Source organism: Gossypium arboreum, chromosome 10 (genome assembly GCF_025698485.1).
Source record: "Gossypium arboreum isolate Shixiya-1 chromosome 10, ASM2569848v2, whole genome shotgun sequence".
NCBI classification, from domain to species: domain Eukaryota; kingdom Viridiplantae; phylum Streptophyta; class Magnoliopsida; order Malvales; family Malvaceae; genus Gossypium; species Gossypium arboreum.
The window spans coordinates 27,064,535-27,088,219 of NC_069079.1; the positions used below are offsets into that span (position 1 = coordinate 27,064,535).

Consider the following 23,685-nt stretch of genomic DNA (forward strand, 5'->3'; position numbering starts at 1 on the left):
GTATATTAATTTGAAATTAATTAACTCAGTCCTATCTTTTAAATTTTTACTTAAAAATAACATAATATATTATTAATTAATAAATTTATAAATCTATAAAATCATTGAAAATAATTGGATAAATTAAAAATAATAAAAACCAAAGTTTTTAAATAAATACATAATATATAAATATGATTTATTTTAAATATGATAATAATTAATAAAGTCAAAATATTTTTTATAATTGATAAAAATTAAATGTGTGAGATTAACATTATATATATAAAAGATAATATCAATATATTGGTAATATAAATTATAACGTGAAAATTTATTTATTATTAATTTATATGTCCACATTAATATATAAAATTAAATTAAATATAATTTTTTATAAACAATAATTGCATCTTATCAAATTGATTCGATTCACTATAAATATTAACTCTACAAATAGTAGGTCTTATATCTATTTAAGAAATTAAGATAAAGAAAACCAATCAATTAAGACGCTATTTAAAATTTTAAAAATAAACATATAAAATTATGTGTAATGCAAATGAGAGAATTAACTTTTTACAAGATTTCGAAATTAAATTTATTTTTATTTTGAGAATTTTATATTATTATATTAAAACAACTGAAAAGGCTAAAAATGAAATAGAAAAGCAAGTAGAATTAAATGAAAGCCCAATAATGAGATTGAAAGTAAAGCAGACGTTTACCGCCTCTATTTCTAGCGGGTTTGGGTCTCGCCCCACTACTTTTTATATCACCGCCTAGGTTTTAGTCCAATCTAAAGGATCCGTTTTCCGAAGCGACCATGGCCAACCGTACCGACCCGGCGGCGAGTTTCTTGCCTAGCTCTCCACCACTTTACCCTTAGCTTTAGAAAATTCACCACCCTCTTTAACTAATAACCATGTAACATTTTCACAAAAAAGAGTTGATAGGATGTAAAATACATACTTTAAATAAATAAATAAAGTATCAAAAGATGGGTAGAGACTTTCTTAAACTCAAACCCTTCCAAACACTTAAAACCTCCACCTTCATCTTTGAAGAACATAGATATTTTTTCTTCCATGGAACTTTTAAAAGAAAAACAAAACTAGATCAAGATCCTTACCTTTTTGAGATTTGGAGAATGAAAACAAAATAGTGAGAACTCACTCAAATCTCTCTCCTCTATATGATTTGCTAAGGAAAATAGATGATGAAGAGAAGAAAAATAAAGAAATGTAAAAAGAAAAAATAACAATAGGGTGATTATAGTATAGGAAAAAATAAGGACAAATCCATTTTATCCCATACCTCAATTTACCAAACCATCTTTTCTCATTAATTGGGAGTAAATTTTTATTCAAAAAAATGGTAAAATCACCATATTAGCCATCCATCTTCCCTTTACTTCACACAAGCTTCTCAACATCCTTAATTTCTTATAAAAAGGTCCAAAATTTATCCAAATTAATTATGACAAAAACCCAATCCCAAAATAAATTTATCCATCGCCAACCCAGGTCAACACTCGAACGTTGACTTGAAAATTTGGGGTCGTTACATACGGTCCGATATACCTTGGACTCAACTTTCCTTTGTGACCAAAATGTAATACATTTTTTCACAGTGACACTTTAAAAAACACCTTATCATCAACTAAATTCTCAATATCCTTTCATTTCAAATTCGTAAACGATTTTTGTCGGTCTAATGCCGCTGTCAGTTTGTCTCGAGTTATCTAAACCTTATCTTCAGCTTCTTGAATCAAATCTGGCTCAACTAACTTTTTTCGCTTAATTCAGTCCAACACAATGGCGTTCGACATCTTTGACTATATAGAGCTTCATATGGAGCTATTTGGATGCTCAACTAGAAGCTATTGTTATATACAAACTCAGCTAACGGTAGGTAATGCTCCCAACTACCTTCAAACTCAATTGTACAAGCTCATAATATATCTTTTGGAACTTGTATGACATGTACAGATTGGACATTCGATTGTGGATGAGAGGTTGTTCTGAAATGTAACCTTGTACCCAGAGATTCCTATATAGTTGCTTCTAAAATCTCGATGTGAAACAAGGATCTCTATCTAGTATGATAGATACTAGGACACCGTGCAATCGGAATATCTCATGAATGTAAACCGTAGCCAACTTTAAAGTGTTCAGTCAGTCCTCACATATAGAATATGAGCCGACTTTGTCAATCGATCAACAACAACCCAAATGACATTCTTTTTCTTTACTGAGGTAGACAACCTTGAAACAAAATCCATCGTTATTTGCTCCCATTTCCACTTTGAAATTAAAATGGGTTCAAGTAAACCAAATAAAACCTGATGCTTGCCTTTGATTCTCTAACATGATAGGCATTTAGCCACATTCAATGATCTTTTTTTCATTCTCGCCACCAATACAATTCCCACAAATCACGATACATCTTCATAATTGCAATTTGTAATTTTAGTAACTCACGTGACTTGTTTGTGGTATAAAGACTAGAAGTTTTACTTATTTTGAAGAGGTCTTATCTATCATATATATATAAACACGAGTTTGAAAATTTTTTGAACTGACAAAATATCCTTTATTGTTAATTATATTACTAAATTGACATTAGAATAATAATTTGTTAGCTTATTATGTGATAATAATAAAAGTAATATTAATTAATATGATAGTATATTAATTTGAAATTAATTAACTCAGTCCTATCTTTTAAATTTTTACTTAAAAATAACATAATATATTATTAATTAATAAATTTATAAATCTATAAAATCATTGAAAATAATTGGATAAATTAAAAATAATAAAACCAAAGTTTTTAAATAAATACATAATATATAAATATGATTTATTTTAAATATGATAATAATTAATAAAGTCAAAATATTTTTTTATAATTGATAAAAATTAAATGTGTGAGATTAACATTATATATATAAAAGATAATATCAATATATTGGTAATATAAATTATAACGTGAAAATTTATTTATTATTAATTTATATGTCCACATTAATATATAAAATTAAATTAAATATAATTTTTTATAAACAATAATTGCATCTTATCAAATTGATTCGATTCACTATAAATATTAACTCTACAAATAGTAGGTCTTATATCTATTTAAGAAATTAAGATAAAGAAAACCAATCAATTAAGACGCTATTTAAAAATTTTAAAAAATAAATATATTATGTGTAATGCAAATGAGAGAATTAACTTTTTACAAGATTTCGAAATTAAATTTATTTTTTATTTTGAGAATTTTATATTATTATATTAAAACAACTGAAAAGGCTAAAAAATGAAATAGAAAAGCAAGTAGAATTAAATGAAAGCCCAATAATGAGATTGAAAGTAAAGCAGACGTTTACCGCCTCTATTTCTAGCGGGTTTGGGTCTCGCCCCACTACTTTTTATATCACCGCCTAGGTTTTAGTCCAATCTAAAGGATCCGCTTTTTCCGAAGCGACCATGGCCAACCGTACCGACCCGGCGGCGAAGAGCATTAGGGGAACCAACCCTCAGAATCTGGTCGAAAAGATCGTGCGCTCGAAGATATACCAGAATACGTACTGGAAGGAGCAGTGTTTCGGTCTGACGGCGGAGACACTGGTTGACAAGGCAATGGAGCTCGACCACATCGGCGGAACTTACGGCGGAAATCGGAAGCCCACTCCTTTCATGTGCCTTGTCATGAAAATGCTTCAAATCCAACCCGAAAAGGATATTGTCGTCGAATTCATCAAAAACGACGATTACAAGTTAGTTTTTTTTTTTATTTGCTTGTTTCAATTCCACCATTAAAATGAAAATAAGTATGATTAACTATTATGGGGAAGCTAATTTCAGGTATGTACGAGTTCTGGGAGCTTTTTATCTGCGTCTTACGGGGATCGACTCCGATATTTATCGTTATTTAGAGCCTTTGTACAACGATTATCGGAAAGTAAGGCGAAAATCACCTGATGGAAGTAAGTTCTTCTATTCTTTTTCAGTTCTTTCCCCCCTATTTTCTCCTTTTTGATTTCACTCTGTTTCTATTGTTGTATGTATTGTTTTTAACATTGGATGGATTTATTAATTGGTGTCATATTGGGTGATCTTTAATGTATCAGATTTCATGTTGACTCATGTTGATGAGGTTATTGATGAACTTCTCACCAGAGACTACTCCTGTGATATTGCTCTACCACGTATTAAGAAAAGGTAAGACTTTTTTATTATTTACTTGACTTGTTTGATTAATGTTATCATTTTTGATTCTCTTATACTATAGGAATCATATATGTTAACGCAAATATGTTTATGTTCATTATATATCACCTCTTTGAATATTAAGTTCATTATCTATCTTTTGACAGATGGACTCTTGAATCGCTTGGTGTACTGGATGCAAGAAAAAGCGTGCTGGAAGATGATTTTGAGGAAGAAGAAGAGAAGGATGAGATGGAGCAAGATGGTTTAGAAGAGGAGGTAGCTCATGAAAAGGTTTGTGTGGTTCTATTTTCCTTGCTAGGTATTCTGGTTTCTCCTTTCTGATGCAATTACTACCTTTTGAGCAGGATTATTACCGAGCGAGAAGCCCTGCTAGAGAGAGAGAAAGGGATTGGAGACGTGACAGTCATAGACACAGGTATGTTTGATTGGTTGCTTTTTCTTTGTTCATTCTTTATGAAATTCCTGGACAGTTGCACTGTTCATTGGGAGCTAGCTTTAGGATGTCATCAGATGGAAGGGCTTGAAACCTCTTTGGTGCTGCTGATTGTTTTATACGGAGAGAATTAACTAGGAGTGTTGTGTATTGGGTTGAGGGTAGAGGAGAAATTGTACATTCTCTCAAAGCATCTCATTTGAGGCCAGATAATAGTCATTTTTGGTGTGTGTGTATATATATATTTTTCCAGAACTTTTGAGGATAAAACAATAAAAGAATATGAGAGTCCTAGTGTTTTTCGTGATTATGAACACGCATCTACCATGCACCTAGCTTAGGGCTAATAAAACATAATGGGAGCCCTAGCATTTATTCCACATATGAACATTAAGATGAAGCTACCTCGGGGCTAATTTGGATAGTATCGTTTCATTTTTATAGTTGCTTTTTCTGGTCACCATTTTGCAGCTTGGTTAGCTTTGTGACAGCTGACAATCTCCCTGCTTACTTTAACCATTTGACGAGTAACAACAAGTACTTATTTATTTTCATGAGTGGAAGCTGTTAGTTGAGTACAATCCCTATTTGCATAGGCACAATTGCTCCAATGTTGTGTTTCCCTCTCGGCATTTAAAGCCATAGATGGGCTGAAAAGCTTCCTATACAAAATTTCCTGTGGTCCTGCCAGGTTTCTCTGCACTGACAGTGTGCAGCGAGAAGTATGATGGATCATACAATTTAGCATTAGCTTCATATTTAGGCTGATGATTTTCTCTTTTACCCTTCTAAATGTACTTCCAATTTGGCTTGCATTTACAAGGTAATGTTTTGGTTTGTGAATGATATTTTGAGAAATAATATACTTTTTTGTAAGCTAGCATTAAGAGACGCTAAAACATTTTTAAAGGTTATTTGTTGACTTGCATGGCACTTTGAAATCTTGGATGGCTAGTCACTTCTGATTGTAATCTTTGGTGAAGCCTTGTAGATCTTGCATCTAATGTTCAAGTTATAATGGGTTTTTCAGTTCTTTCCCCTATTTTCTCCTTTTGATTTCACTCTGTTTCTATTGTTGTATGTATTGTTTTTAACATTGGATGGATTTATTAATTGGTGTCATATTGGGTGATCTTTAATGTATCAGATTTCATGTTGACTCATGTTGATGAGGTTATTGATGAACTTCTCACCAGAGACTACTCCTGTGATATTGCTCTACCACGTATTAAGAAAAGGTAAGACTTTTTTATTATTTACTTGACTTGTTTGATTAATGTTATCATTTTTGATTCTCTTATACTATAGGAATCATATATGTTAACGCAAATATGTTTATGTTCATTATATATCACCTCTTTGAATATTAAGTTCATTATCTATCTTTTGACAGATGGACTCTTGAATCGCTTGGTGTACTGGATGCAAGAAAAAGCGTGCTGGAAGATGATTTTGAGGAAGAAGAAGAGAAGGATGAGATGGAGCAAGATGGTTTAGAAGAGGAGGTAGCTCATGAAAAGGTTTGTGTGGTTCTATTTTCCTTGCTAGGTATTCTGGTTTCTCCTTTCTGATGCAATTACTACCTTTTGAGCAGGATTATTACCGAGCGAGAAGCCCTGCTAGAGAGAGAGAAAGGGATTGGAGACGTGACAGTCATAGACACAGGTATGTTTGATTGGTTGCTTTTTCTTTGTTCATTCTTTATGAAATTCCTGGACAGTTGCACTGTTCATTGGGAGCTAGCTTTAGGATGTCATCAGATGGAAGGGCTTGAAACCTCTTTGGTGCTGCTGATTGTTTTATACGGAGAGAATTAACTAGGAGTGTTGTGTATTGGGTTGAGGGTAGAGGGAGAAATTGTACATTCTCTCGAAAGCATCTCATTTGAGGCCAGATAATAGTCATTTTTGGTGTGTGTGTATATATATATTTTTTCCAGAACTTTTGAGGATAAAACAATAAAAGAATATGAGAGTCCTAGTGTTTTCTCGTGATTATGAACACGCATCTACCATGCACCTAGCTTAGGGCTAATAAAACATAATGGGAGCCCTAGCATTTATTCCACATATGAACATTAAGATGAAGCTACCTCGGGGCTAATTTGGATAGTATCGTTTCATTTTTATAGTTGCTTTTTCTGGTCACCATTTTGCAGCTTGGTTAGCTTTGTGACAGCTGACAATCTCCCTGCTTACTTTAACCATTTGACGAGTAACAACAAGTACTTATTTATTTTCATGAGTGGAAGCTGTTAGTTGAGTACAATCCCTATTTGCATAGGCACAATTGCTCCAATGTTGTGTTTCCCTCTCGGCATTTAAAGCCATAGATGGGCTGAAAAGCTTCCTATACAAAATTTCCTGTGGTCCTGCCAGGTTTCTCTGCACTGACAGTGTGCAGCGAGAAGTATGATGGATCATACAATTTAGCATTAGCTTCATATTTAGGCTGATGATTTTCTCTTTTACCCTTCTAAATGTACTTCCAATTTGGCTTGCATTTACAAGGTAATGTTTTGGTTTGTGAATGATATTTTTGAGAAATAATATACTTTTTTGTAAGCTAGCATTAAGAGACGCTAAAACATTTTTTAAAGGTTATTTGTTGACTTGCATGGCACTTTGAAATCTTGGATGGCTAGTCACTTCTGATTGTAATCTTTGGTGAAGCCTTGTAGATCTTGCATCTAATGTTCAAGTTATAATGGGTTCTACAATTCTTTTGTGACGTGTTTGTTATCTATTTGTCTTTGCAAACATCAATTTGAAATTGAAAAGAGTTGAAGCATGTATAATGCATGATATTGATTCATCATGAAGTTGTGTCTACTAATGTTGAGTCTTAAGCAGTCTACAATTGTTTCTTTCCCTTTTCACAGGGATCGGGATTATGACAGAGATAGAGACTATGATAGAGAAAGGGGACGCGGCCGTGACAGAGAGAGGGACAGAGATAGGGATAGGGATAGGGATAGAGATCGGTATCGCCTGAGAGAGGAAAAGGAGTATGGGTATGAGAGGGAGCGAGATAGAGAGAGGGAAGGTAGGGAGCGTGATAGGCGAGACAGGGAGCGTGGCAGACGAAGGAGCCGTTCAAGGAGTAGGAGTAGGGAGCGGAAGAGACATGGTCGCAGTAGTATGAGTCCGAGAAGGCATGAAGCAGAGGATGGTAATGCTCCAGAAGAGTCAAAGAAGAAGGGAAAGAAAGAAAAGAAAGAAAAGAAGGAAAAGAAGGATGATGGAACGGACCACCCTGATCCAGAGATTGCTGAAGCCAACAGGATTCGAGCATCCCTAGGTTTGAAACCATTGAAATTGTAAGCATGGTAGATGTTATATGCGGCAAGATTAACTATTATATCATATGAAGGTACATTGGTGTTGTTTTGGTATGTATTGTTAATACAAAAGCTATGCGGGAGTTGGAATCAGATGATGATGGCCATCTTACTAATATTTTTCTCGTTACTAATTGTCTATGTTAGTATATTTGTGTTTAGAGCATCATTTGTTGTTCTTCTAAAGGTCGCTGTATACTTTTGATAGGGAATTAGAGAAATTCTCATCACTTGAAAGAGTATTCAAATTCAAAAGATTTACTTAACAAAAATTCATTTTTCAAAGATGTTACCAACATTTTGGTAGATTCACGGATAAACATAATGTTTTGTTTTCATTTTATGTCTATTTTTCTCCAAGAAAAGTATTCAAAGTTTGTTATGTGATAGTTTTGTGTTTTTCAGTAAAAATGAGAATGTCCAACATCTTCATTCCTGGCCCAGGCCAAAACAATCCCTCTCTACTGCCCTACCTTACTAGTGTTAATTTTGTTAGTCGACCACCAGTGTTTGGCAATATTCCAAGCACGTTCTTTAATAATTAAGAAATTGGAGTGCGGTTGAGACAATTGCAACTTTCCTTGGCATTCCTCTCCCCCTATGTGGGTTTAGGGTTTAGCCTTTCTCCGGTAAGATGAAGGGCTGTTAAAAGGTGCCATGTTCACACCCCTCCTGCGTCATCAAATCCCACTGCTTCATGCCGCTCCTTTTTCTGGGATAAAGACATCCACAATACTACTTGGAACAACTTCCTCTCTTTGCCATCTGTTAGTACCAATTTTTACATTATGTTCTACTCTAATAAAATATATATATTTTTATATTTAAAAGTAAAACATTATTTTAATGGTAACATTCACGCTTTCATTTTGGCCTCAAAATTTAAAAAAAAAAATTATAAATTGTAAAGTCGTTTTATTTTAATCACTCAACTTTAATAAATTTTTATTTTGATCACTTATTTTACCTTTCTTTTCTAAATAATTTTTCTTAGAATTGATTTTAATTTTCTTTCTAGTAGAAGTGGAACACTTGAGGGCTTAAGGGCTTATAAGAAATTACGTTATTAGTGAAGAGTCTATGAAGAGCAGATCTAATTGTATTAGTGTCTATAATTGATTTCTTCTGTGTAATACTAATCGATAGGGCCTCATTTATAAATGCTATAAGATCTTGTGCATTGGAACCCACGGTTATGGATTTGAATCCATTAGTATGGAATATTTTCTTTTCCAAGTGAAATCCCCTAGTATATTAAAGAGCGAAAAAGTGCTTTCGTTGATGTAGAATAAGAAGCCTTCGTATATTAATACATGTATTTAATTTATTCGGGGCTATTAGAGTGGTATCCACTTTTTGGACAATATGAGTTGAAGCAATAATAAGAATATTTCTAGTGGAACATCTTTCACAATCCTTAGAGAGATAGTTCACTAATAGAATGAGGGATAAGTAACTCGCCTCATTCACATCCAGATCATGAACGTTTGGAATCCATATTATGCAAGGAGACATCGTTTTTGCTAGTTCGAATTGAAGGGTGATATAAAATCGGTCTATTTCCGACATCATATATATAATTAACGTATTCATCATAGTTAGAAGCTCCAACTCCATATCAAGGTCACGATCAATAGTGTCACTATCATCAATAACGTACTAGCATCAATATCGTCACTATCATCAATATCGGTATCATCAATAAGAAAACCCTTAAGCTTGTTATCCAGGAACTTGTTTAGAAATACTATAATGAAAGGAACATAAGAGTTTGTCGCTAGGTATTTTAACAAATAGGATCGTCTGGTTCCTAAAGAACCTATCACTAAAATACCCCTAAAGGGAGATAGGGCTAAGCGGGGCAAAAAAGGGTTTTCTATGAGACGGGAAATGAAAACTATTAGCCTCACACAAAGTTTTTGAATAAGTAATTGTCTGATAATGAGCAAGGAATATTCGCCTTTCTGCTAAACAGGATGTATTGAACTCATAATTCATTAGATACTTTTTATGAATATCAACTAAGTATCATAAGTAAATTAGTCATTGTTGTTCAATCATTTGATAATCAAAGTCATTTGTTAATAAAATGATCACTATGGGTCAGACTCAATAGAATTTGATCAATCCTTTTTTCTTTTTTTTTTTTGTCGTTAAGGTGGAGAAATGAACCAAGAATTCTCTCTTTATCATCAATCGAATCACTATTCGTGACCCAGGATTCTATTTTCTCATCAATTCAATCACCACTCACGTTTTTTCTTTTTCTTATCAATGAATAGATCTCTTTACTTGTATGACTTAGATGTCTCATATTTCTCAAAAAAAATGATTCAATTGATGGGATTTGGTATGATACTTATGAGATTGATGAGATTGATATTCAAATATTTCTTCTTAGATCGTATTGGTTTGACCCCATAAGCGGGACGACCACCCTATAGCATGTTGCCGCCAAAAGCAGAACCTCGTATTTCTTCTAGAAAATCTCTTAATTATTTCAGAGCAACTAGAAAGAGATTCTTTAACTAAAAAGGATTTAGTTCATATGTAGGATACCTATCCAGAAATTTTCGCAACTCAATCATGTATGATGGAATCATCAAAGATTTGACCTTTTCGAACTCTGTCTGTAACTCACTATAGGCTCGGGAAACAAAGAGAAGATGTGTACGAACGAGATATCCAGCAACAAGAAGAAGGAAAAGGATTGAATAGAGGAACTCCTGAAGATTTGGCAATCTCAGATGTGTCAATATCAATGTTGACTCATTATTTTGATGAATCATTTCTTTGGACAAAAGAAAATTATGTAAACACTTACTCGAAATCTCACTTATCAGATTCCATTGTGGAAAACACAATTTTTTCTGAAGAATTTGCCATGATATATCTGATCCATGCATAATATCATGAAAAATGGATACAAATTTTTGACTACTACTTAGTATCGCAGTAGGTCTGAAAAGTATCTAAAAATATCAAATTTAGATATTTCTACCCTGTCGAAGTAAGGAACTATGGCATATATGTTTGGAATAGATTCTCTTTTGAGAGAGTTGAAAAAGCTTTATCTCATTGAAAGGTTCTATACATCCACCCTTTCTCAACGCATTTCTTTAGACAAAAACTCTATTTTTTTAGCTTTTCGGATGGTAAATATTTCTCAGAACATGGAGTGTGAACCAAACCCATGTTTGAATTGAAATTGAGATACCGATCCAAGTTCTCCTCTTTTGAATCAGATGGATTCATATTTGAAAGAGGTTGATAATAAGTTCTTTCAAAATTGGCTATTTGTCCCACTATTAGAGGTGTTCTAGAAATGTTTGCAATCAAGTAAATAGCTCTAAGAACTAATGGATCGGATCGAATTGTAAACTGGAAAGATTTGTACAAGTTATACATTTCGTTACCACTTTGTAGAAAATCATTAGATATGAATATGTTAGATACATGCGACTCGATTGGTGAAGGTGAAATAGTATCTCTCCTCAAAAAAATAGTTTTTTTTTACCACTGCACAAATACAATATTTTGTTGCAAATGAACAAGATATTGAGGAATTGTCCATAAGTAAAATTATAATTATTGATACAAGCCTTTTCCACATACAAAGTAGATTTGCTTTATAAAAAGAAGATATCAATGAACTTCTATGAAATGGTTTCACGGGATTCAGCCAATTGTCTTGATCGTGGGATATCATTGAGAAATAGGAATCCATGTTATCAAAAGATTTCCTGCGATTATTTCTAGTATGGAATGAGTCAATCATTCATTTTGGTATCTTATTGACCAAAAATGGTGATATTATTTCTCCATTGATTAAGAATTTTAGTTTTTGAGAAGCATTATGATCATCCAATAAGAAAGGTTTCAATTTTTTCAAATGAACGTTTTGAAGACCTATTGGTTCTAACAACTAATTGCAAAGTTGATCATTCGGACATTTCAATTCATAGATGTGGATCTCAGACCTATGAATGGGGATATTCCTGAAACTTACAAAGAAGAAAGGAAATGCGTTAGACAAAAAGAGAAGCAACTTGGACAAAAAGAAACGAAATGACTTAGACAAATCTTTTTTGTCGATAACCTCAGACCAATCAATCGAATATTAATTAATACGTAATTGATCGAATATTACTTGAAAACGATTCCTGAAAATTCTTGCTCCCATTAGACCATTTTGTATCTATATGCATTAGGATCCTGATTCATGAATTTCGAGAAATCAAAATAAGAGGATCGAACCAATTTTTATGGGAAATACTTGGACTTCTACCATAAACATCATTTTATCCTATTAATTTTTAGAATTAATTTTAGTTTATTTTCGGTAAAAAGAAAAAAAATGATTTTATTATCTAGGTTTTTATAGAAACCAATTTATTGGCCTTACTTTTCATGTGTTGACTCAAAGCCCGCTTTCTTCATTTCCACCAAATCCCTAAATTCTTCTGAATTCAATGGCTTCCAATTGTCTTCCATTTTCCCTCTTTTTTCAAGTCTGTTTCCAATTTCATGACAAAAAAAAAAAAACCAAGTTATTTTTGAAAATAAAAATTTTACCGTAAAAGATGAAAGAGATTGGTGGATGTAATAAGACAAAACTGCCGTTCTCTTAGATTAATCTTCAAAAATCACCATACGCAACCTGCTCATGCCTTCCTATAATGACACTGTATTTAATACAAAAAAGGCCTTTCTTAATACTTCATAATATATTGTAATAATGATAACATCCTTTTCCTTCGAACAGCTTATTATATACTACAATCCAAGCTATTGATGGAACTTGGAACGTTGAACTAGCCTGCACTTTTTTTTTTTGGCTAACAAGCATGGCCGCTCTTCCTCCCAACCCAGTGCCAGTGGCCTACCAAGGAGGCACACCAGCAGTCCCAGTTTGGCTAAACAAAGGAGATAATGCATGGCAGATGATATCCGCCACGCTAGTCGGCCTCCAAAGTGTGCCAGGCTTGGTCATCCTCTATGGTAGCATTGTCAAGAAAAAATGGGCAGTGAATTCAGCTTTCATGGCCCTCTATGCTTTTGCTGCCGTAGTTCTATGCTGGGTGATTTGGGGGTACAAGATGTCCTTTGGGCATAAGCTTTTGCCATTTTGGGGCAAAGCAGGGCCTGCCTTGGGCCAAAAGTATCTTGTAAACCAAGCACTTCTTCCCGCGACGACCCAGTTCTACGATGACGGACGGGTGGAGACAGCTATGGTGACTCCATTTTATCCTATGGCATCTATGGTTTGGTTTCAGTGCGTGTTTGCGGGGATCACACTAGTTATACTCGCTGGATCAGTGCTGGGAAGGATGAGTTTTAAAGCCTGGATGGCTTTTGTACCGCTTTGGCTCACGTTTTGTTACACAGTGGGTGCATTCAGCTTGTGGGGCGGAGGTTTCTTGTTTCACTGGGGAGTCATGGACTATTCTGGTGGTTATGTTATTCACCTTTCTTCAGGGATCGCTGGTTTCACTGCCGCCTATTGGGTTAGCTCTTAATCTTAATTTCATGCATGATGTGTGCCTTTCTCATCTATTAATTAATTCAATGCAGGTGGGGCCAAGATCAAAGAAGGACAGAGAGAGGTTTCCTCCCAACAATGTTCTACTGATGTTGGCAGGGGCAGGATTGTTGTGGATGGGGTGGGCAGGTTTCAATGGTGGAGATCCATATTCAGCCAATGTTGACTCATCTATGGCAGTTCTAAATACAAACATTTGTGGAGCCACTAGTCTACTTGTTTGGACTTGGCTTGATGTTATTTTCTTCAAGAAACCCTCAGTCATTGGTGCCGTCCAAGGCATGATTACAGGTCTTGTTAGCATCACTCCTGGTGCAGGTATTAACCACCCTTCAACTTGCATACCGCGTCGGACAGATATTGACTAATTCCATGATTATGTAGGTCTGGTGCAAGGGTGGGCTGCCATAGTCTTTGGAATTCTGTCAGGTAGCGTTCCATGGTTCACCATGATGATCGTACACAAGAGATGGTCATTGCTCCAACATATTGATGACACACTAGGAGTGTTTCATACCCATGCCATAGCCGGGCTTCTTGGCGGTGTTCTGACCGGTCTCTTCGCAGAACCTCAACTCTGTGCGATGTTCTTACCTGTGGTAAACTCAAAGGGAGGCGTCTACGGCGGTTCTGGTGGGATCCAAATCCTGAAACAATTAGCAGGCGGAGCTTTCATAATCGGATGGAACTTGGTCGTCACATCAATCATTTGTGTAGCTATAAACTTGATCGTCCCGTTGCGTATGACGGAGGAACAGTTAATAATCGGAGACGACGCGGTGCACGGGGAAGAAGCGTACGCTCTATGGGGTGACGGGGAGAAGTACGATTCTACTAGGCATGGGCAATACTCTGATGATACCTCTCACAATAAGGCTTCAATAGGGGCTACTCAAGTGGTTTAATTGAAACTTTATAGCATCAAATTTAACCAGGAGGTATACTTCTTGTACATGCTTATGAATTATAACGCTTGAATTCTCTTCTTTTTATCTCACAACAAATAAAATGAAAATTGAATTTAATAAAGTGAAGTGATATTAATTTAAAATAACTTCATACTTTTAACTAACATATTATCTTTACTTCACTTATTGCTTAATTCCTATTATTATATTTAACCCTCAATTTTATACTCCATTCATGGATGATTTGAATATACCAGTCATATCGTTTTTAAACTAATGTTACATTATTTAATTAAATATATATATTTACAATTGTTACAAAAACTCTAAGATATAGATACCTAAAATATAAAGATCAAAATATGGCTTAGTGTTATAATATAAATATAATACACCTAAAATATATTGATGGATAAACTCATTCAAAATCCTGTGGAATAAAGCCCTTGTTACATCTTTTGGGAGGATTGCTACATTTTATGGAGTAAATTATGCAAAGTTGTGGTTATAAATAAAATTGCATTAAATAATTTATTCATGCATATTTTTAAATATTAAAAATATATGTGATATTTTTATTTTATTTTTAATCATTTTTATTAATAATTTTCAACAATCTTTAAATTGAAAAAATATGTTCAGATTCACATCCTCTTAATTGTTGTCAAGACTCAATCAATTATATAATTTTTTATTAAACATTCATATCAATTTACATGAAATAATGGATGAATTTTAATTTTTAAAATTTAATCTGAATTTTAAAGTTGTGTAAAAATTAATTCATGCTTCAACGATAAATGAGTATTCTAGTTTTCAAATTAATTAATATATATAATAAGATTATGCATAGCAACCACGTAAATGTGGTAGCCTCCAGAAATGACAATTATTTATTTGTAATTGTCTCGGTGGAGAATGGAAGGAAAGGAAGTAGAGGTGATGAAAGAATGAAAAATTTTGTGTTAAAACATTTTTTTTTTACATTTACAGTATTATATATAATATATTTATTGATTATTCCTTTTGCTGATATTTATATATGTTCATGTATTCATGTGTTACTTCTTTTATTTTTATATTGCATTTTAATTACTTTTCATATGGTTGTGTTTATTTATTAATTAAACAAAAACAAAACTTTAAAGACAATAATTTTATTAATTATCATTTTAAGTTTAAATGATATTTTTTAAAAAATAATACATATTTAATTGATATACAGATAAGATATTAAGCTACGCGTAATTAAAAATGAAAATGAAAACAAAGAAGAAAGGTGAAAATAAAAACCTTTCTATAAAATTAATACAAATATGTTTATTTTATTAATTTTAAATCTAAAAATTAATTTTATTATAATATAGTTTATTTTTTTCTAAAGAGAAGAAAAGATAATGACAAAGGGAAAAAGAAAATGCGTGTGATACTTGTAATTAAGGATCAAATTGGCATGCTTTGAAGATTAATCCAGAATTAATCTCAAACATAAGACCCATAACGTTTTAAAAAAGGAAGAAAGAATACTGACATTTAACCCCAGTTCTACTACTTGATTGAACATTCCTCGAATCATGGTGACAGTAAAATACATACTACCAGACAATTACAGAGGAAAACATTACAACAAACATAATGGGAAATGTGACAACCACAACTCCATAATATCCCAATATTACTTTGATTTTGCTGAATTGCATGTGTCAAAGTTGTATTATTATTGAGAAAAAGGAGAAGCAACTTACATTATCTCAATGACACCTCGGCTGACAATTCTTCCCTGGTTAAGATCCTGAAATGCTTTATTTCCCTCTTCAAATTTATATTTTCGAGAAACAGCATTGTTTAGATTGAAGATTCCTGTTTCTGCTAGTTTTACCAACTTTGGTAGATCCTGCCTTGCCCTCGCTCCGTACGAACCTATCACTCTTATCTGCGCCATCCCATTACCAAACATCACGGTTAAGTCGAAAAGGGTTTGTTAACCTAAATAACTTGCGTTCTTATTGGACTCAAGTCCAGGTTCAAACTTGGACAACCCTTTACTAAATCAAATGCAATGTTAATGATTAGATTTTTCAATTCTGTGTGAAAATATAAGATTTACATAGTGCTCTACAAAGTCATCATTAGTTAACAACTTAACAACATAAAGGGGAAAAAGTTACAGTGAACAAGTGCCCTATTCTCTCTGACTCTAACCCAGTTTTACAACATTGAACTGTTCAAACAAATGCTACTTGTCCTCTATCATCTTAGTTTCTCTCCATCTAGCAAAATGTTAATATGTGATAGAAAAGCAAATAGACTCAAATAATAATTTAACAATATCCATCATAATTTGCTAAAATTTCAATAATCCAACTCTCAACATACCAAAAGTTATATTCCAAAGAAATAAAATAAAAATTAACATACCAAAACTTGAATCACATTCCTTTTGACTAAATTCTCTAGAAAGTGATCACTTTCCATCATACCGAACACTAGACAAGGTTAGGAAAGTTTGAGCAGGCTTCCAGTTCAATTAGATATTACCACTTCTAGTTATCCTTTTGGTCTTCTAGTTCTAGTAATGCGTGTTGATTTAGCTGTGAAATCGGCCTTTGATTAGTACTTTTAAGCAGTCCCTTAGCTATGCTTCGTCTTCTTATTGGGGATTTGTGATGTTTTGATCAGTGTATGCAACTTTAAGGATATGGTCTTAGATCAACTCAAGTATGATGACTTATAAGTGTTTGAAGAGTGGTTGGTAGTTGCAGTTCAAAAGAATTTTCGGCTCCAAAGTCAGGATCACAGAACTAAGAATGGTATGGTTTTACCCATCAGTTTATGGCACCAGAAGAGCTATGCAAAGTATCAGGCATCAGATGATTATGTTAGATTACGGTTCTGAGGAATATTTGAGATCAGCTCATAGCTGAAGAAAAAGCTATTAATTATTTATATTATTTTATTATTTCAGTTTTATTTATTGATTATGGGGCAAAGGAATTGATGGCTAGGACTATAAGTTATTTCTGGAGTTTTAATCTAGGGCTTGGATTAAATCTTTATTCGTAAACTAGCATAAATAAGTTGTAAAATAGATTTACAGCCACCTTATTTTCTTTGAATTACTATACTGCAGAAACTATAGGCTCTTATAACCCTGCATTTCGGGAGTTCCAACTACTATCTTACTTGTTTTCCAGCCTTCAATTCCACTGATTTGCTTTTATTTTCTCCCTAAACCTCGGCCATAGCTCTGGTATATAGATAATATTTTAGGAGGATAAGGTAGAAGATCTACCAAGATTCTGGAGAGTAATTCTAACACGTTGGATTCGAAGGATGGTTGTATCCACCTTCAATGTGCTTTATAGATTATATAGATTGCCCATATCAAGTCAATGGAAATAACTAAGTATTGGAATATGGAGCTCGTAACTATAATTAAGTAGTAGTCTAGGGAAATGGTAGATGATTTGAGGGCTGTAAATGAAATTTACTTGTATATTGACAAGAAAAATATGTTTTACCTTTCTACGAACAAGTCGATTGATGTCCACTTCACCAATAGCCCCAGCTTTTGAAAGTCCAATCATCACTGCTTTTCCACCATCCCTTACACTTTGTAAACACTGCAAAAATGTTTGAGGTTTCCCCAAGGCTTCCACAGCAATGTCAACACCTGGTCCTCCAGTAATTTCCTTATCAAAACAAGTAATAAATGCCTTTAAGTAAAAATATTTATAATATAAAATAACAACAACAATAACAAAGAGCAGATCGAATTAATTTCAAACATGCATTGAGAAAATAGTCTGAATTAATTTCATAGCATGAAAACTTCATTTAGGTAAAGTTAGTAGTCCTAAAGTGGAAATTTAGCTAAAAATCTTAGTTTTGTTCATGTGCATTTAGAGTGCCCCATTGCCCGTATAACTGAATTCAGAACTTTCTAAACAACAGAAATCAAGAACCAGGGACTGTGTACATACTTTAATCCGTTCAATGGCATCTTCTTCTATTGCATTTACTGTATGAGTGGCACCCAAAGTCTTAGCTTTCTGCAGTTTATCATTCTGAATATCCACAGCAATAACTAGAGAGGCGCCAAATGCTTTTGCTATCTGCAAACAACTGAAGCAAAAATCTTGTCATTACTACGTCAGTTTTTCTTTTTGGCCAATATACAATTCCTTGATATAAAAAATTTACCAGTATAGAATTAAAAACAAATGACTAAGATTCAGAGTTAGGAGTCCAGATTTTGGACAATAACCTTTACCCACAATTGTTTGGGGTTGCAGAAATTGAGGACAAACAAGGAAACACGTTTAAGGTCATTTAGACAAGCAATTACAAAATTTGGAAATGTCTTCATGAGAACATGTGATTTAATGAGAAAGGAAGACAGCAGAAGTCATTCCTGGAAACGATAAAAGAAAAGACCATGTTTTCACTGAGCTCACTGAGGATATTGTCATAAACAGGAAACAGTGGCACAATATGATAGAGAACTGAGCATGGTGAGAAAAGGCCTAGTTCGTGGTTCTCATTAGTTATTCTAACATCATACCAAGAGGGGATGTTAAACTTCAGCAGAATTCACAGGGTAGATTCATTGGCACAACCCTAAAAATCAATAACGAACCCTGAAACAAACAAATAAATTAAATCCAATTCAAAGCCCAGCACAAACAATGCATATAACACAAAGGTGAAGATATGAAAAACTAAAATATTTTGGCCTTATCAATTTTGAAAATTATATGGCATACGGTTCTTACTGAGTAATGGTTTTGTTAGGTGTAAGACATTTTACATGACGGATACTTCGCGATTCCAAGACTAGAAACTCTAATAAGATTAGAGTCATATTCAAAGCTATTTCATGCTACTGATCATAACTTTCCGAATCCACCTTTTTCCTGTTTTCTTCAAATTTCAGCAACAGAATCACAATATCCTAATCCCAGCTCAAGTTTCTCATGCCTTAAATTGTTACCCATCATAAAACCTTAAAACCATTTAGCTTTTGCACAAAATCTTTTCTGTTTTGGCCGTCTACATTAGTATAACATCATTCATAGATCTTAATATTTGGAGGCTGCTGTTAGTTGTCACCTTTAATCTTTAACGTTTCCGGGACTTAGTTGTCAATCCAGCTATAATAAATTTTTTCTGATATCAACTAATACGGATTAAAAATACATTTTCGGCAATTAAGACTTGAAATGGCAAGTTTTCCCAATGAACTAACAATTTCTTGGCAGTTCTATGCTATTGCATCCTCTCCCTCCCTTGCTGCTCCCAGCTAAACAGTTCACTGCCCACCGTAACCAGGAAAGAAAAAGAGACAGAAAAGATAAATTGGAGCAGAACGGATGTCCATTCCATGTTAAGAGATGTTCATACACAGTACACCCTACCTCAGCGATGTGCAAAACTAACATATTAGAAGCACTGTCCAAAAACCTTAACCAAATATTAATTATTAGAGTAAATAACCTTTGGTCCAAAATCCCCTTGTTGCACGAGATTAGAAAGCCATTATTTGACCCAATTTCTCATTTTATTTCCCTGTGAAGGACTTCTGAAAATAGATGGTAGGAGTACCTAATTTGCTTTTTGTGCAAAAACACTTTATTTGTGAGATAGGTCCAAAATACAAATAGTAAAGAATCACATTTAGTGAGAAATGGCTTCCAAGTTAACTAGGTAAACTTCACTTGCAACATAGATTCAAAAGACATACAGTACAAATATAATTGCCAATAATCAAGATACGATAATATTATTTCCAAGTTGGCAATAGAAGAAGCCAACAGAATACTCTAAGGTTTTCTGGTGATATGCCAGTTCAGGTGTTCAGCTAATTTCTTTAAAGATTGGATTAAGTTCGGTTTCTCATCCATGAATTTTTAACATAATTAAAAATCTCTCGTTGTTTTGTGCTAAGCTTCTTGTGAACTGGAAATAGCTTTAACAACCATTTTATTCCTGTACAACTTAATATATAAGTTAGCCTGAAATCCATATGCATGGTGTGCATCTATCTTTATCCTCTAACAGTTATGCTATCATTTATGCTTTCTTAGGACTCCTAGGTGCCTTTTACACCTTGTATATTGAAGACAAACACACTGACTTTTTCAAAATGACTAGTCAAACCAATTATCTTGTTTCAAAATCAGCTTAATATATAAGTACCTTGAACCAACACCTCCGACTCCAATCACAGCAATGGAATCCCCAGGGCAGACCTCAGCCGCATGTCTCATGGCACCATATGCAGTAAATACAGCACATCCTAAAATTGCAGACTCAGTGTATGGCAATGATTTTGGCAAAATAGCTAAACCATGTGCTGGAATGACACAGTATTCAGCAAGGCCTCCCATGCTATACATGTATACCGGTTTTCCTACACAAATAGCATAACTTCAGTTATTCAACAATGATGTCAATAGTATGCAGATAAAGTTACAGCAAAAGAGCAAACTGATGCGTAAGATGGTTGACACGCTGCAGTTAAAAGGCATTCAAGAATCAAGAAGCACATAGACAAAATTCCGGATAACCATGCTTTCATTGAGAGAAAATGTAGCAGGGTCATCATAATATAGGAAAATTAATAATAAAAGTACCACTGTTGCGGAGGAAAAGCCGTGTTTCCCCATCATAAAGGGTCCCCTTCGCTCGATTATAGGCAAAGAAGTCTTCACATAAATCATCATGGCCCTATCTCCCAAAAAGGAAATGATAAAAAGATTGTAGTTGTCGTGATAATTGAATTGAAATGCAAGCATAGCATCTCAAAGCAGGGTACCTTAGAACAGAAGAAACAGTTACCACAAGGCATGATAAACGCTCCCACCACTTGAGATCCAATTGGAAATCTGAGAACAACCAAAATGAAAATTATAAAGTCCATGCGGCCGCCAATCTCTATCTCCACCAAAAACAATTGTGACAGGCATAACTTAATGAGAATGTGCAAAGAACATGAATGAATGCAAGAAAAAGAAGTGATCTCATTCTATACACAGTAGAAGTAAAGAATGTAATTAAAACCTTTCGATGATTTTGCGATCGGTAAGTGGCCCATGTTCAACGATTTCCCCCGTTACCTCGTGCCCGATAACACAAGGACTAGAAAATGGTATTTCGCCTTTTATAACATGAAGATCAGAGTGGCATACTCCACAGGCTGTAACAAAAGAACCCAATGGAGTTGACCCATTTCAAATCTTGGTGTTTCCTTTCACAAGAAAAAGAAAAGAAAAAAAGAAAAATACCCTTGGTTTTAATAAGAACTTCTCCAGCTTTTGGACGAGGCATATGAAATTCTTCAATAGTGAGGGGGGTGTCAGGTTCCCAGAAGACGGTCCCTCGCATATATCCACCAGAGCTGACATGATAAGCAGCCGAAGATGATGGTAGGCTCCTCTCCGCCTTGTCGATGTTGTTAGCAACGAGATTCGAAAACCAACGAGAGGACAATAAGATGGTAGTATTGGTGGGTTTAGAGGAAAGCAGGTTCCTGGAGATGGCAATCCGACTTAAAATTGATGGAAAACCCATTATTATTCTTGTGATCTAGTGGTGGAAGTTGACAATCGGCGAGCGGAGCAGTGGAATGGAGTGGGACAGTGGATGGGACTTCTTAGTTTTGACTTAGTACCATCCTAAGGTCTTAGCTGAGTTTCATCCGCCACGTCACCATTTTTGGGATAATTATCCTCGTCATCACGTGTTTTTTACGTGAAAGAAAAACCTACCCAAAAAAGTGGTACTATAATAATTGAGATACCAGTATTCCTACCACTATAGTTGTTCAAATCTTTTTAATTATGCAATAGTATTCAAACTTATTATTTTTTATTTATGGATTGGAGAGAGATTAAGAATATTTTTAGTTATTATGTTAAAAGAATAAGTATAATTAAAATAAAATATATATTTTTGATTTACAATTTTATCTATTTTTATTTAATTGATATAATATTATAGTTTTTTTGAGAAAATAGATTTTATTTTCATATGGTATAATTTATATAATGTATAAAATGTAATATTTGTTATATTGTTTTTTTTAAATGAATCATGTTCCGATTTTGACATTAAAGCTAATTTTATAACTTAGAACAAGACCTTCAAACTTATCCAATGACTTGGTATTAATTCAACTAATTGGTTTGATAAATATATTTTATTGAATAGAATATCACAATCCAATCATTATCCTTGTTAGTATTTTCCTGTAAAATTTTTAACTTGATATGTTAATTAAACTGCATTCATATGACGTAGTATATGAATAATAGAAAATAAATATATTAAATTGACAAAATTTGATGGAAATTACTAACAATTATAATGATTGAATTAGGTTTTAAAATGAAAAAAAATAAAATTGAATTTATAACGATAGGAGTAAGGGCCTGTTCTACATTGCTTAAAAAGTGTACTTCTGGCTCCAAAAACACTTTTAGAAGAAAAGCGGTGCTAAACAAGCTATTTCTTCTGAAAATGAGAAGTTAAAATTTTTAACTTTTCCTCTCCCAAAAGCACTTTTAGTGCTTAATTACTTTTTCACCTCTAATAACATAGTACTTCCCTTTTTTTTCTTGGTGGTTAATTACAAATGTGTTAAAATTATTAATTAAAAATAAAAAATATTTTTTAAAATACTAATTATAAATATTTAATGGTTATATTTAAATATTTAAAATATAGTTTATATATTCTAATTAAATTTTCTAAATAATTAATATTAATTGCTTAAAATATTTAAAATTTATATTTCATATATTAAAATATAAATAACAAGTTATAATCATTTTTTATATTCTTACTAAAATATAATAATATTAACTAATTTAAATATTATTTAAATATATATTTGTTACTTGATAATAACATGTCTAAAATGGATATTTTATTTCTCAAAAGTACTTTTTTACAGCAATGCTAAATACTCAAATTTTAAACTAAACTTTTCAAAAGCACTTCTCAAAAGCACTTTTCAAAAGCATTGCCAAACTAGCCCTAAATCTCAAACTTTATAGAAATACAAGAATAATAGCATGTTTTTAACCTAGTAAATAGGATGAAAACTTACAAACGATAATGAATCTTATTTGACTTGGTGTTAAGGTTACAATAACTTTCGGTAAAAAGACTTCTTTGGTCTTTTTCAATTTTGATATTGAGCAAATTTGTCTCTTTCAAAAAAGTCATAGCAATATAAT

General features: G+C 33.2%; 3 protein-coding genes across 3 annotated transcripts; 2 read left to right on the top strand and 1 right to left on the bottom strand.

Moving 5' to 3' along the window:
• The first annotated feature begins 3,326 nt into the window (after positions 1 to 3,326).
• LOC108467512 (pre-mRNA-splicing factor 38) lies at positions 3,327 to 8,086 on the top strand. Its single transcript, XM_017768145.2, has 6 exons — positions 3,327 to 3,763; positions 3,852 to 3,973; positions 4,118 to 4,208; positions 4,364 to 4,490; positions 4,565 to 4,635; positions 7,535 to 8,086. Exons 1-6 carry the CDS (start codon positions 3,474 to 3,476, stop codon positions 7,974 to 7,976), a joined length of 1,143 nt encoding a protein of 380 aa, XP_017623634.1. The 5' UTR covers positions 3,327 to 3,473; the 3' UTR covers positions 7,977 to 8,086.
• Positions 8,087 to 12,676: 4,590 nt separating this feature from the next.
• LOC108469429 (ammonium transporter 3 member 1-like) lies at positions 12,677 to 14,609 on the top strand. Its single transcript, XM_017770313.2, has 3 exons — positions 12,677 to 13,500; positions 13,568 to 13,853; positions 13,920 to 14,609. Exons 1-3 carry the CDS (start codon positions 12,841 to 12,843, stop codon positions 14,438 to 14,440), a joined length of 1,467 nt encoding a protein of 488 aa, XP_017625802.1. The 5' UTR covers positions 12,677 to 12,840; the 3' UTR covers positions 14,441 to 14,609.
• A 1,337-nt stretch (positions 14,610 to 15,946) lies between these two features.
• On the bottom strand, positions 15,947 to 22,128 carry LOC108469972 (uncharacterized). The gene is made up of 8 exons (XM_017771113.2): positions 21,730 to 22,128; positions 21,506 to 21,641; positions 21,261 to 21,330; positions 21,079 to 21,172; positions 20,642 to 20,855; positions 18,427 to 18,568; positions 17,965 to 18,135; positions 15,947 to 16,376 (listed from the first exon to the last, which is right to left on the bottom strand). Exons 1-8 carry the CDS (start codon positions 22,013 to 22,015, stop codon positions 16,185 to 16,187), a joined length of 1,305 nt encoding a protein of 434 aa, XP_017626602.1. The 5' UTR covers positions 22,016 to 22,128; the 3' UTR covers positions 15,947 to 16,184.
• Between the last annotated feature and the right edge of the window lie 1,557 nt (positions 22,129 to 23,685).